General features: G+C 38.6%; 1 protein-coding gene across 1 annotated transcript in view; it reads right to left on the bottom strand.

Annotated features, from left to right (window-relative positions):
* LOC139699447 (protein Spindly-B-like) overlaps nt 1-13153 on the bottom strand; it is a 37689-nt gene that overhangs the window by 7944 nt on the left and 16592 nt on the right. The window contains exons 3-5 of the mRNA XM_071598185.1: nt 12627-12764; nt 10197-10370; nt 6503-6736 (exon numbers count right to left, since the gene is read on the bottom strand). Of these exons, the coding sequence (XP_071454286.1) occupies nt 6503-6736; nt 10197-10361 (399 nt within the window). The 5' untranslated portion in view covers nt 10362-10370; nt 12627-12764. The remainder of the gene's footprint in view (nt 1-6502; nt 6737-10196; nt 10371-12626; nt 12765-13153) is intronic.

Genomic DNA, 13153 nt, shown 5'->3' on the forward strand with positions numbered 1-13153 from the left:
CGATGAATCAATAGCCTTGAGGACATCAATGCAATTGTTGTCAGTACTTCCTGAAAATAATATCTATCATTAGTCACTTGAAACCAAGTGTTTACCAACCAATTATCAAAAAATATTCTGAGTTTTCCTTGGAGCATTTTCAGTTTTCCACTGCAATTTACAACCCCAAACAAGTTTATGTTTAAGGGCAATACATTCATCCGGTGTCAAAAACCTAAATTGACTAAAAATGTTGGGAAAAACGAGGAATGCATGGTAAGTCTCATGGCAATATAGGACATATCACATCATCCCGCAGCATACTGCAATTATATGTGCACATGATTACAAGAAGTTACGCAATACATATTCTGAATGAAAATTTTCCCGAAATCGCAGGTTACTGACACTGAGCCCTTGCTCAGAGATACAATAATTTCCAAGAAAATAAAAGCAATATTCTGGCCGAATAGTGATGCATTATTTCATTAAAATGAGACCCCTTAAAAAGAAACCCAACATTTATGAGGGCATCATCATTTAAGTCACATTAAAATTGATTATTCTCACTAATTAAAACGTGGGAAAAATTCACTAACAAGTGCAATAATATCATGCCTTGACAACTCTATCTTAGGAAAAATTAGGAAAAATATTAACCATTTTCTCCAATCAAAAAAAATCACAAATATATAGTTTCCAAATAGGTTAAAAAATAATATAAAACTGTTAAGGAATACAACATAAATAAACAGAAAACAAAACTTTTTGGTCTCAATATTCATGTACAGCATGTTCCACTGCCTCCATTTGTACAATATCCACTCAGGGTCCCTCACTGAAGAGTCAAGTAGGTCAGAGGTTACGCAGAAGAACAGAGATACCTGGGCACTAATTAGTAACACCTCTACAAGACAGGTAGTAAACGTTTAAATATAAAAATTGTGTCAAATGTGTTTTTTTTCAACAACCACGACCAATTTCCAGGAGTTTACCAGGTTTCAAGACCCATCATTAAAAGTATATCACTGATTTGGATTACTCATAATTTGAATTCCACAGCTTTTTCTACTCGCTGAAGCCACAATAGGTGGTCAAATGGGTAACCCAGTCACCAAGTAGCAGGAGGGCAAAGGTTCACACACTCTGGTGACACCCCATGCCCCACCCCAATCAATGATTTTTCTGGGTCCTGGGACTTCCTGAGATATCAAAGGAGGCCTTCTTCTCACACATCAATGCACGAATCTCACTAAAGGTGAAGCTCATTAACAGGCAAACGCAAGATTGAAAAAATATTATTTGAAGGCATGATAGGGACACTAATTTGTTAAGAATTACACCGATGACCACATGCAAGAAATATGATACGTCACAGCAAGAAAGTTCACACAGTATGAAAAAGTATCATCAATAATTCTTAGGTTTCAGAATTCTAAGGTTTTCTCCATATTTTTCCAGGTGGTCTGATTTCCAGGTTTTTCCTAGAATTCCAGAATGGGTAGGCACCCTCTATGAGGAAATATAAAATTTGGGCTGGGCGTTAGGAAAAGGTTACCAAACCCCAATATAGAAATTAAAAAAAATATTTTATGGTAAAACATGCACCAGCATTTTAAGCTCAATTTTTATAATCAGGTAGAACCACATTTAATGTGCACCTCACATAACTAGCAAAATATATTTCAAGAAAAGGCACGAGTGTCGAGGAGAGAGGAAGTCTGGTATTGTTTGATTTTGCCCCTGCTGCTTCTGTCTGTGTTAGCACTTGCTCTGCTGCGCATCTTAGTGTCTCTTGTGTCACACATTTTTCAAAACTTATCCCGGGTTCGATTCCCGGGCAAGGCACTCTGGGCACCTGCAGCTCCACCCAAGCTTAAGTGATTTTTCAGGCACTTTTCAGGCACAGGGAAAGGAACTGGCCCCCCTACCCTGATGTGTGAATTTCACATGCCGTCAGGCCTAGTACTGGGTGAACTCTACCATCACCTACTAAACTGACCTTCGGGTTGATTACTGTGTTTATGGTTTTTTTTTATGTTCAGATATACTACCTTGATCAAAAAGTTCCCGGAAACACCACCGTGTGGCGCTCCCATCGTTCCGATTTGAGTTCTGTTTTTTTTGTTAAATTGGTACATCTGTTGTTGATATTCCCTTTAAATCTTAGTGTCATAACTTGACATTTGCAAAAGTTACGTAGCCAAGAGTACATCTATCTCTGTGTGTGTTGGCGATTTTTTACAATTGCAGAAATGGATTTAAATTTGCAACAACGAACTTGTATTAAATTTTGCGTAAAAAACGGATTTAGTGGCGCACGGACGTTGGAAATGTTGGAAAAGTGTTTCGGCAACGATTCTCTAAAAAAAACGGTCGTTTGCCAGTGGCACGAGCGGTTCAGAAGTGGTCGTGAGTCAATCGAAGATGATGAACGCAGTGGCAGACCATCGACATCGAAAGTCGGTGAAAAAATTGATAAAGTAAAAGAAATGTTGGTCAATAACCGCAAATTAACCATCAGAGAAATAGCGGAGGACTTGAACATTGCCTATGGATCCGCCCAAGACATTGTGGTTAATGATTTGGGTTTCCGTCGTGTAGCAGCAAAGTTGGTGCCAAGAGACCTCAATTTCATGCAAAAAAGAGACCGTGTTGACGTCGCAAAAGACATGATTTGCGAGGCTGAATCCGATCCCACATTCATCAAAAGGATCATTACTGGAGACGAGACGTGGGTTTATGAGTACGACACGCAATCCAGACATCAGGCAAGTGAATGGCGTTCACCAAATGAGCCGAGACCAAAAAAACCACGTCGTTTTCAGTCAAAAAAGAAGGCAATGCTGACGGTTTTCATGGATTACAACGGTGTAGTGCATCATGAATTTTTGCCAGAAGGCCAGACAGTAAACAAAGAGTATTATTTGGGCGTTATGAGACGTTTGCGTGAAGCAATTCGCCGAAAGAGACCAGAAATGTGGGCAGAAAACTCGTGGATTTTGCACCATGATAACGCACCGTCGCACAGTGCTATCATTATTCGTAATTTTTTGACGAAAAATGCAACAAATACCATCCAACAGCCACCGAATTCACCTGATTTGGCTCCCTGTGACTTCTTTCTGTTCAATCGAGTTAAAAAACCATTACGGGGAACGAGTTTTAGCAGCCGAGAGGAAGTAATGGAAAAATCGCAGGAAGCACTGATGGACATACCGAAAACCGAATATAAAAAATGTTTCGAGGATTGGATCAAGCGCTGGCATAAGTGTGTTGCAGTCGATGGGGATTACTTTGAAGGGGACAATATAGATTTAGATGAATAAACTTGTATTTTTAATTTTCTGAATAAATTCCGGGAAATTTTTGATCAAGGTAGTATTGCAATTTTTTATCCAAAGAGTGCGAATTGTCAAAAAAGAAAAAGTGACAAGAAGACAACTCTCAGATAATAAAAATAATAGAAATGACAATAAAACTCACTGAAATGATTTTAGTGTAGCTGAACTAGTACGCAAATAAACTCCGTCTACATCAACTATTTGCACTATCCTCAAAACAAGGGCCAGATTAAGGATATTGGACCAGATAAGGACTCACTTCAAAGGGAGTGACAAGAATATCAACGCGACCATTACATATTCACAACAATGTTGAAAGGCCGCTTCTCAATTGATACATGAAAAGCAATGGCAATATGATATTATTTGCGAGAATATCATTTGTGAGAAGGTGAAAGTTATTTTTGCCAGCCTCGTCAGGAAGATGAGGATCATAAACAGCTGAAGGATAAGTATTTAAGGCAAGCCATGGGTTTTATGAGAAGTTCAAGAAAAGAACTGTCATCAGTCAGTCAGCGTGAGTCATGGTAAAGCAGCAAGCTCTGACTCAAAGGCACCCGGGAACTTCATCAGTGGCTTCAAGAAGATTGTGGATTCTGTTTGCTGCCTGGCACAACAAGTTTTTAATTGCTATAAAACCGGTCTCTCCAGGAAACCGATGCCTGAGCAAACCTATACAACAGTGGAAAAGAATGCATTGCCTATCCACAAGCAAAAGAAAGACCTCTCATGCTGCTATTTTGCGCCGATGCAAACAGCAATTTTAAGATGAAACCAATGCTTGCGTACCACTCGGAAACTCCACCAGCCTTCAATGGAGTGTTAAGTCCAGAAGAGAAGGGTAAATGTGATTTGTTTTCAGCAAATCAAATTTGCATTCCAGTTTGGTTCATTCCATAATAGAAGAAAATGAACATGATTTACAATCCTTAAAAAATGTATACATAATTTTCTATGAATAAACCTAAAACATAATATTTTTAAGTATTTTTTTGTCACAGAACACACCATATTTTACATTGATTAATATGGGAAAAATTTGAAAATTGTGTTTTGCATTACAAGCACGATTCTCAAACAAATTATGCCAGTTAGGCAAGGTTGCACTCTATAACCTACAGCTGAACTTCAAAGCAATCTACAAAATAACTTGATGCTAATAGATTTGGCCCTTTTTCGATTATAGCTTTATAATTACTGAATACTTGTCACGAATGTCTGACGAAACTTTACCATAGTAAACTTGAGCTTCACTTTCAGTGTATCAACACTAGATGAGATGCCATCTGATGCTTGTAAACATACTCTGAGGATGAGAAATATTTTCATACAGAGGCAGCCTTCTTATAAGAGGAAGTAGATCGCATTTAAGATGTGCATTAACAACTTGGCAGTATTCCGCAAACTTGCTCAATCATGGAGTGATGAAATGTAAACTCTTATGAAAACCCTCAGACGTGAAATGTCTTGATGTAGTAACTGCAACTAGTCTAATGTTTGGATTCGACTTTATACTCAAATGTCCCAAATACATACAGGTTCTGGTTCACTGTAGCCTCAACGGAGCAGTGGATGGGGGTCCGACCGGTCGGCGCGGTAGAGCGGTCCCCCACCACTCAGGCGCACTTTAGTTCAGTCGCCTCCAGGCATGCTTTGAGACAGGAGGTGGATTTTTGTGGCGCGTGATTGTTTGTAGTGTCGTCACGCCAGCATGGAGCGCACCGTCAAGCAACGCTACACTGTGAAGTTTTGCGTTAAACTCGGGAAATCCGCGTCGGAGACCTTTGAACTCATTAAACAGGCTTATGGGGATGATGCCTTAAGCCGCACAAGAGTTTTTGAGTGGCACAAAATGTTAAAGCAAGGCTGGGAGCTCATCGAAGACGAGCACCGCGTCGGACGCCCGACAACCACTTGAACCGATGCTCAGGTGGCCAAAGTGGAAAAAAGCTTTGGACTCTCACAGGCGTTCAACCATCGCCCTTATCAGTGAGGAGACCGGCCTTTAAGTCGGAACCGTCCAAACCATTGTAACAGAGGATCTTGCGATGAGGAAAGTGGGTGCAAAACTGGTGCCGGAAGTCTTGAGCGAGGAACAAAAACTGTCGCGGGTGGAAATTTTGCAAGAAATTTTGGACTGCGTCCAGGAAGATGAAGATTTTCTCGACTACATTATTACCTCAAAGGGTAGCTCAAAAGATATCAGTTCGACTCCATCAAGGCGGTTCAAGAGGCGACGACAAAGGCTCTCAACAGTATTCCGGAAACAGATTTCAAGCGGACTTTTGATGAGTGGCAGACGCGCCGAACTAAGTGTATCGATGCAGGAGGAAGGAATGTATTTTGAAGATTATTAAGTAATTGTAATGATAACTGCAATAAATTTTGATTTGTTTAACCAGTCTTGATACTTGTATGGACCCTGTAAGCATACTTATCACACTTACAAATATAGTTATTTTGACCTCAAAAAATGAAAAATATTAACATTTCTGTTCATTATAGTGTAGTTTGGGTTTCTTGGAAACCCCCACTAATGGTTTTCTCTCCCAATGAGTACCCCCAGCATACCAGACAATGTATGGTAATGCAGTGCGGGTTTCTTGGAAACCAAAACAAGACAATGCCCGCTACCCAATTCCCTTGTTGCTACAATGTAGCTACTTTGAAATCATCCCTCCCCCTGAACGCGCAATATCTAGATGCCTTATAAAGCGAGACGATCCTGGAGCAGGGACCCATTCCCTTCCCCATTCCTGCCCCGATACCCTGCCTCCGAGTCCGTCGGTTGAGCATACGACCACACCAGAGACGCCCAGCCTTTCCCTGCACCTCTCCTGATGTCCCGTGCCACCTCCGAGTCCATTGGCCTAGCTTACGACCACACCAGAGACGCCCTACACCCTAAAGTGCTCGCTCGTCCTTACTCCCCGGTGCCTGAACCACATAGCTCGATAAGGGTTGAATAAAAGAATACCACTGTCTCATTCTGTGCCATGCTCCCACCAATGATGCCGTGGCCGCCAACCACGCAACAATGGGAATTGAAAAATTTCAATAACAAGATGATTATTTCAAATTCTTATCAACTATTCATTCTTGTCAAAATTTGATTTCACGCAGTGATTGGCACAAAAATAAGCTGCAAAAAAATAAGTTGTTACCGCAATAAAACTTGCCTGCAGTTGAAAAACCTGACTGCACTTAGCCTTGTATGCCCGTTTGAGGCCAACGATTTTATTCTTCTCAACCAAGAGTTGCTGTTTCATCAGCTGCCGTCTGTCATCCACCTCTGCGAAAAGGGAGTTTCCTTTGGCGGACAGGTCATCGTTAGACAAACACTCACTCTCCTTCTGAGGACCCTGAAGCTCTCTCAACTGAGAACTTAAGAGGGCAGCTTCCTCCTCTGCTTGCTACAAAAAAATGTTGGTTGAAAGAGAATGATAATGAAAGCCTAAAACATAAAGTATACATGGAAAGAGGGATGAAAACACATTATTATAAAATTGAGGCTTGGAACTAAGGTGTTTTACCTTTGACAAACTCCAAGAAAATCTGAGTGCAAGGGATACATCGATACCTTAACTGGCTAAAGCACTCAGCCACACATTGAGGGATCCGGGTTTGAATCCTGGTCAAGGTAAATGATTTTTACACTTTGAAATTGTGGCACTGTCCCTTTGCACAATTTTCATTGTGAATAAGGAAAAGTTACTTGCATTTATTTCTTTTTAATATGATGTTACAAAAGTCCTCGTATACAGTATAATGAAAAATGTCTACTAAGAAAAATAATTCAAAAATTATCAAATTTGTTTAATTAAAATAGGGCTGAAATAGATTTAAATTAAAGTAAAACAAACTTGTCCGGTTTCTGTCAGAATTTCCTAATTGCATACCATTAAATTGATGCATTGGTTAAAGTGCAAATAAGATTTTCTGGCAAACTTAAGAGGAACATGACTTGCAGCGATCTTTTATGTAGGATTGAAATCAACTTAAAACATATAACTGTCTATGTGTTGGGATTCTGAGTATAAGTGTAATGTAATGTTGGTATGCATCCCTACTTTGTTCATCAATGTACAAAGCAGGGTGACTGGATTAGTTTGAGTCCATGGATAACTACATCATTAATGTTGGTGAAGTGTTAGGTCGGAAGGGATCGGTGAACCATACAACTTTTTTGCAGCCATGCTTCTTAAAGGTTTACCAAAATCTCACTACCACTCGGCCATTGCGATTGCTATAAGTGAAAATGCTTTCAACTTGGATCATGCCAAGAATGTATTCATAGATGAAATTTTTTAGCAGATCAGTTTGATACAGGATTCGAGTGCTTGGGGTGGCAGTAGCTTTGCTTTTCACATGAAGGGCAAGGAGGCCGTCAGTTACAGCTTGATGGGTAATTCACCTGCATTAAATACATTACAGAAATGCTGGAAATGGGATCAAAAGGTACATGGAGCACTGCAGTGAAAGAGAAAAGATGAGAAAGGGAACAACACTTAGATCCATGGAGGGGAGAATAGAGGAATTCAGATAATAGTCTTTTGGGAGCTTTCTCGGCAAGGTCCTGAGACTCTTCCGACTGGTCCATAGGATTTGGTGCATCTGTGCACATTGCCCCAAGCAGTACACAAAATTATTCTTCTCACACTAACAGACACGCATGTGAAAATTACTGGGGGAAATAAAGATAAACTAATAAAGAAAGATTTTGGTAATATGTAGATGAATGTGACTGTATACTTGAAAGTGATTAATGTAATTCATGTTCAGGTGTGAAATAAAATTCGCTTGAAGAAAATTTGGAGCCAGAACAATATAATTCAAAGGGTATCCGTAAAAGAATGAAAAATGTTTTTTAATCATCATTAAAGTTAGTTTTCTTCCTTCTTGGATGTTTTCGGATTGAGTATTAATCTAGATACTACCCTTGGATTATAAAAAAATAGCCATACAAATTTAATGAAATATAATTAACAATGGAATAAAGTAAAAAATAATTCTTATAATGTAAAATAAGGATCTCTTTGTGTTAAACCAACTCATTGAAAAATTGTATTGTTTGCTGTCATACTGTCAATAGATTATAAAAGATCAAAGATCCAGCCGGAAGAAAAAGCATGTAATTCTGATAAATTGCAGTGAAATGTTTACTATGCATATCTGAACTAAAAAATATAGTGAAGAATCTAGGTACAAAACGAAGCTCTGGTTGTGATGGAATTCTCAGTTACATTATCAAGCAATCTATTGACTTCATCATGCAGCCTCTTCATTTCCTCTTGAATGAATCTTTCCGAATAGGAGTGTTTCCATCTTCTCCGAAGGTGTCAAAAGTCATTCCACTTTATAAAAACAAGGGCGATGGACATGACATTAACTCCTACCGTCCAATTTCTCTGCTGAACCGATTCAGCAAAATATTTGAGAGGGCATTCTACGTTAGGTTAATTTCTTACCTAGAGGTTTCCAATTTCCTTTCACCGTCTCAGCATGGTTTTAGGGAGCATAAATATACATCTTCTGCCAACTATCAGTAAATAACCCAGACTTTAAATGCTCTAGATAAAAAAATGGAAGTTGCTGAAATGTATTTCGATTTCTCGAAAGCTTTCGATTGTGTTGACCACCTCAACTTCTACTTCTCAAGAAACTCCAAAGGATGGGTATTCGTGGCATACCTAATGCTTGGATTAAATCCTACCTATTTCATAGAATACAACATGTGGTCGTTTCTAAAAATGGTACATCTTTTGAATCCCTAAGTAAGGTCCTTAATCGAGGTGTTCCTATAGGCTCTGTTCTTGGGCCTGTCTTGTTTATTTCTTATATAAATGACCTTCTTGATAGTTTTCAACATATAAAACTGTGCTACCCCCTTGTTATATGCTGATGACACCAACATTTTCTTGTATCACCTACTTTTGATGAATTGATAGTTAAGTGTAAACAGGTTAGCCACACCTTACTCTCTTGGTGTCATAATGATTTCCTAGATTTGAATATAGAGAAGTCTCACCCGATATATTTTGCAAATAAAAATAAAGCAAGCAAAGTACTTGCTATTGAAGTCGATGGGAAGGTGATCCCACAAGTACAAAATACCAAATTTTTGTGTTTCCACATCAATTATCAAATTTCTTGGGATGAACACATGAGTACTTTAACCAGTAAGTTAAGCTTGGCCTGCTTTTTAATAAGGTCCATTTGATCCACCGTTTCAGTGGCTGTTCTCTGTGCACTATACTATGGTGAATTTTATTCTCACATAGCCTATAGTATCCTTTACTGGTGGGTTCATCATCTAAGGCCTTGGCTATTTTCAGGGCCCAAAAAAGAGTCATTCGGCTAATGAGTTTTGCAAAACACAATGTCCCTTGCCGTCCCATTTCAAAAATTGGATGTATTGCCACTGCCATGCATTTATATTTTTCATGGATTAGTACATACAAAAAGAAATCCATCTGAGTATGTGAAAAATTGTGATATCCACAAATATTCTACAAGGCAGAATGAGCAGCTGCATGTTTTATATGCACTTACAAAAAATGCAGTGCTGGCCCAAATTTCATGGGGCTTCAACTTTATAATAAACTCCCAGCTGAGATTGAGGCCCATAAAAGTGTGGCTGCATTTAAAGTCAATCTACTTAGGTTCTTAAAATTAAAAATATTTTATTCAATTGCTGAATTTCTTGATAATGCGTGATATGTGTCTTGTATCCACAAATGTATTTTGTCACTTTCCCCTGATGTGTCTTGTATCAAGTGTAACATTTGTAGCTACTTGATCGCTGGACAAATAAAATGTATTATTATTATTATTATGCATTAATTACAAATATCAGAAAAAGTAATACTCAACTGTTAGCTGTTCCTTCAAAGATTCTACTTCTTCTCCCTTCAATTCTTTCATCTGCAGTGTTTCAACCAACCTTTGCTCCATCTCGTTTAGCTTACACTCCAGACTCTTGACAGTTGTCTCTGCCTTTTCTTTCTTTTTGATTTCCTCAGCAAGGGCTGCAGACATCACTTCTAACTGATAGACAATAAAAGGGGAGCTATTATGTGATTTGAGTTATCATGATCAACTGTGAAGATATGATTTTGAGATGGTATAAGATTTTTTATCAGACAAGACAGAAAGGCAACTCAAGATTCTTCAAGAGGAAAACCTAAAAACATTCAGTAACTGATCAGCATGACAAAGGCCAATTGCAAGATATTTTTAAGTTGAAAAACCATGTAAGTAGACCCAGGATATAAATCTGAATTTCTCTTTTTTCTGAGAAATCAGTTGATCTAAGAAGGCATTCTCCTTCCCAGTAGTTTTAAGGGAACAAATACTGAGACAAATTACCAAACAAATACATCACTATATGGCCGAATTACCTTTTTAGTCATCCTCTTAAGGCCAGATTGGAATACATGAGTACGTTTATTTTTGGGAATATAGCTTAATTTTTATGGGTTCCCTTCCTTTAGCATGAATGCAGTATGTATTACCTTAACCATAAAAAAAACCATAAACACAGTAATTAACCCAAAGGTCGGTTTGGTAGGCGATGGTAGAGTTCACCCAGTACTAAGCCCTACGGCGTGTGAAAGTCACACATCAGGGTAGGGGGGCCAGTTCCTTTCCCTGTGCCGGTTATGGTTTCCCAGGAAGATCTGGTACCCCAAAAATCACATAGCTTGGGTGGAGCTGCAGGTGCCCAGAGGTGCCTTGCCCGGGAATCGAACCAGGGCCATCCGGTCAGTAGTCCAACGATCTACCCCTGGACTACCTTATGGGAGTGTGAAAAAGGTGAAAAATTTTGTTTCACCTACTTCCTTCGATTCAGCCAGCCACAATGGCAACGGAGAACTATCCTCATCAACCAATCCTCAGCTATTGTGTCTGCCTCTCACCCAGCTGGGTTTCCCTCCACCTATGGTTTTGATATTTGTGTTTATTGATAAGCATTGCTAATTCATGTTAAAATATAATATAATAATAATGTTAAGTGGTTCCTATAACATATTTCTGCAACGAGTGAGGAACATGTTGCACTGTCTGCTCATATCCTTTGCAAACATCACAGAATGGACATTACAGAGTCACCACACATCTCAAAATAAGAATATAAGTGTACAGAGTAAACCCAAAAACGGGTTGGGAGCAAAAACATGAGTATTTTTGTAGAGTTATTTATGAAGAAAATCATTTACCTAGAGAAACGAAAATGAATTCATGCCCCTTTCTCTAGGTGAATGATTTTCTAGGCCCTGATGATCACGAAGGAATTGATATCGTTTAGGCTTAAATAACAAAAAATCAATCATTTCCCTTAATTTTCTCAGTAGTGCTTTGAAGAATTTCACACCCACATATCCAGTGTTCTTAGCAAACATGGATGAGCTTGGGGAGTTATTCCAAAATCGTCACAACCTCTCGTGCCATACTTACATAGTACATCAGCATTGGTTTTCAGAGTGAACATGGCTTCGATATGCTGCACAAAGATGGCATGGACTATACACAATCAGGGAACAGTTAGCATGCTGAATCTTTTTATGTAAGGTCTAAAACTGCTTCCTATTGGAACTTTTCCTATGAGTCTCACCGCCCATTTTTGCAGTCTAAAGAGGTGCATGGATTAATATAAGAGTGCTCCCACATGATAACGCCATATTTCAGCCTCTTCATAATAAATGCAATAGACAGAGAGCAGTAGCAGTGTCCACCACAGCCACAATGTTTCTCATGAGGTAGCATCCTGTAGCAACTTTAGGGCATAGCTGATCAACATGAACTTCCCAGGACAGGGACTAATGAATATGTATACCTAAAAGTTTTGTTACAGTAGAACCCTTAAGAGATAACCCGTTTATCCTCAAAAGAAGGGAGGGAGGGGAATTTTTCTTATGTAGGTGACCAGGTATACTATCTCTGTGAACCAAATTTAATGTTTAACATACGTCATATCACACTCTCAACCTACCCGAGTAAAAAAATCACACTACACCAGCATCCCTACTGTTCTCTGCAAATGTTTATCTATCCTATGCATTTACTCTCGCATAATGCTTTGAAAATGATGATGCCATCACTTGTACTCAATCATGATGCTGAGAGATCAACAAACTGTGCAACTCGTGCAATCCACTCTCCCCTCCCATTTTACCATCCTGCAACTTCTAAGATACAAAACCTACAGTTTAAGAATCACTGCAATAGAAAAGCATTCCATCCTTTTGACAACAGTTGTTCAAGTAAAACAAAGACCATTGAAAATCAGCATTAAAAACTCACAGTGTCCTTTGTTTTAGTGAGTGATTCAGCATTAGCAATGATATGATCCTTACTCTCCTTAAGTTCTTTCTCCAACTGCTCTATTCGATCGGCATCCTTCTTAGTTTGATCTTCATATTCAATTCTCAAATTTTCAATCTGAGGAAAAACAAATAACACAATGGATTGTAATTTTCACAACAAAAAATTGATACGGAAACTTTTCTATTTTGACTAAATCAGGCATAGTGACTCCTCAAGATTTAGAGCACAACAGAGGAGAAGCAAAGGCCCACTAATCGCCAAAATGTAAAATATTCAAAACAATCCCACTCAGCCCTAAAACTATTTTTTTTCAAAAATTCAATCAACACCCAAATAAAAATTATCATATCAAGGATACATAGACAGAATTTAAAACCATGTATTAAGTTGATTAAGAAAAGAGATATTATGAACAATTACTTTCCACCCAACAGCAAATGAAATGTAAAAATGTTATCAAAAATCAAGTACTGCATGTTTTAACAGGCTTAACAAGTAAATTT

Source organism: Hetaerina americana, unplaced genomic scaffold (assembly GCF_022747635.1).
Source record: "Hetaerina americana unplaced genomic scaffold, ioHetAmer1.1.p SCAF_10, whole genome shotgun sequence".
Lineage (NCBI taxonomy): Eukaryota > Metazoa > Arthropoda > Insecta > Odonata > Calopterygidae > Hetaerina > Hetaerina americana.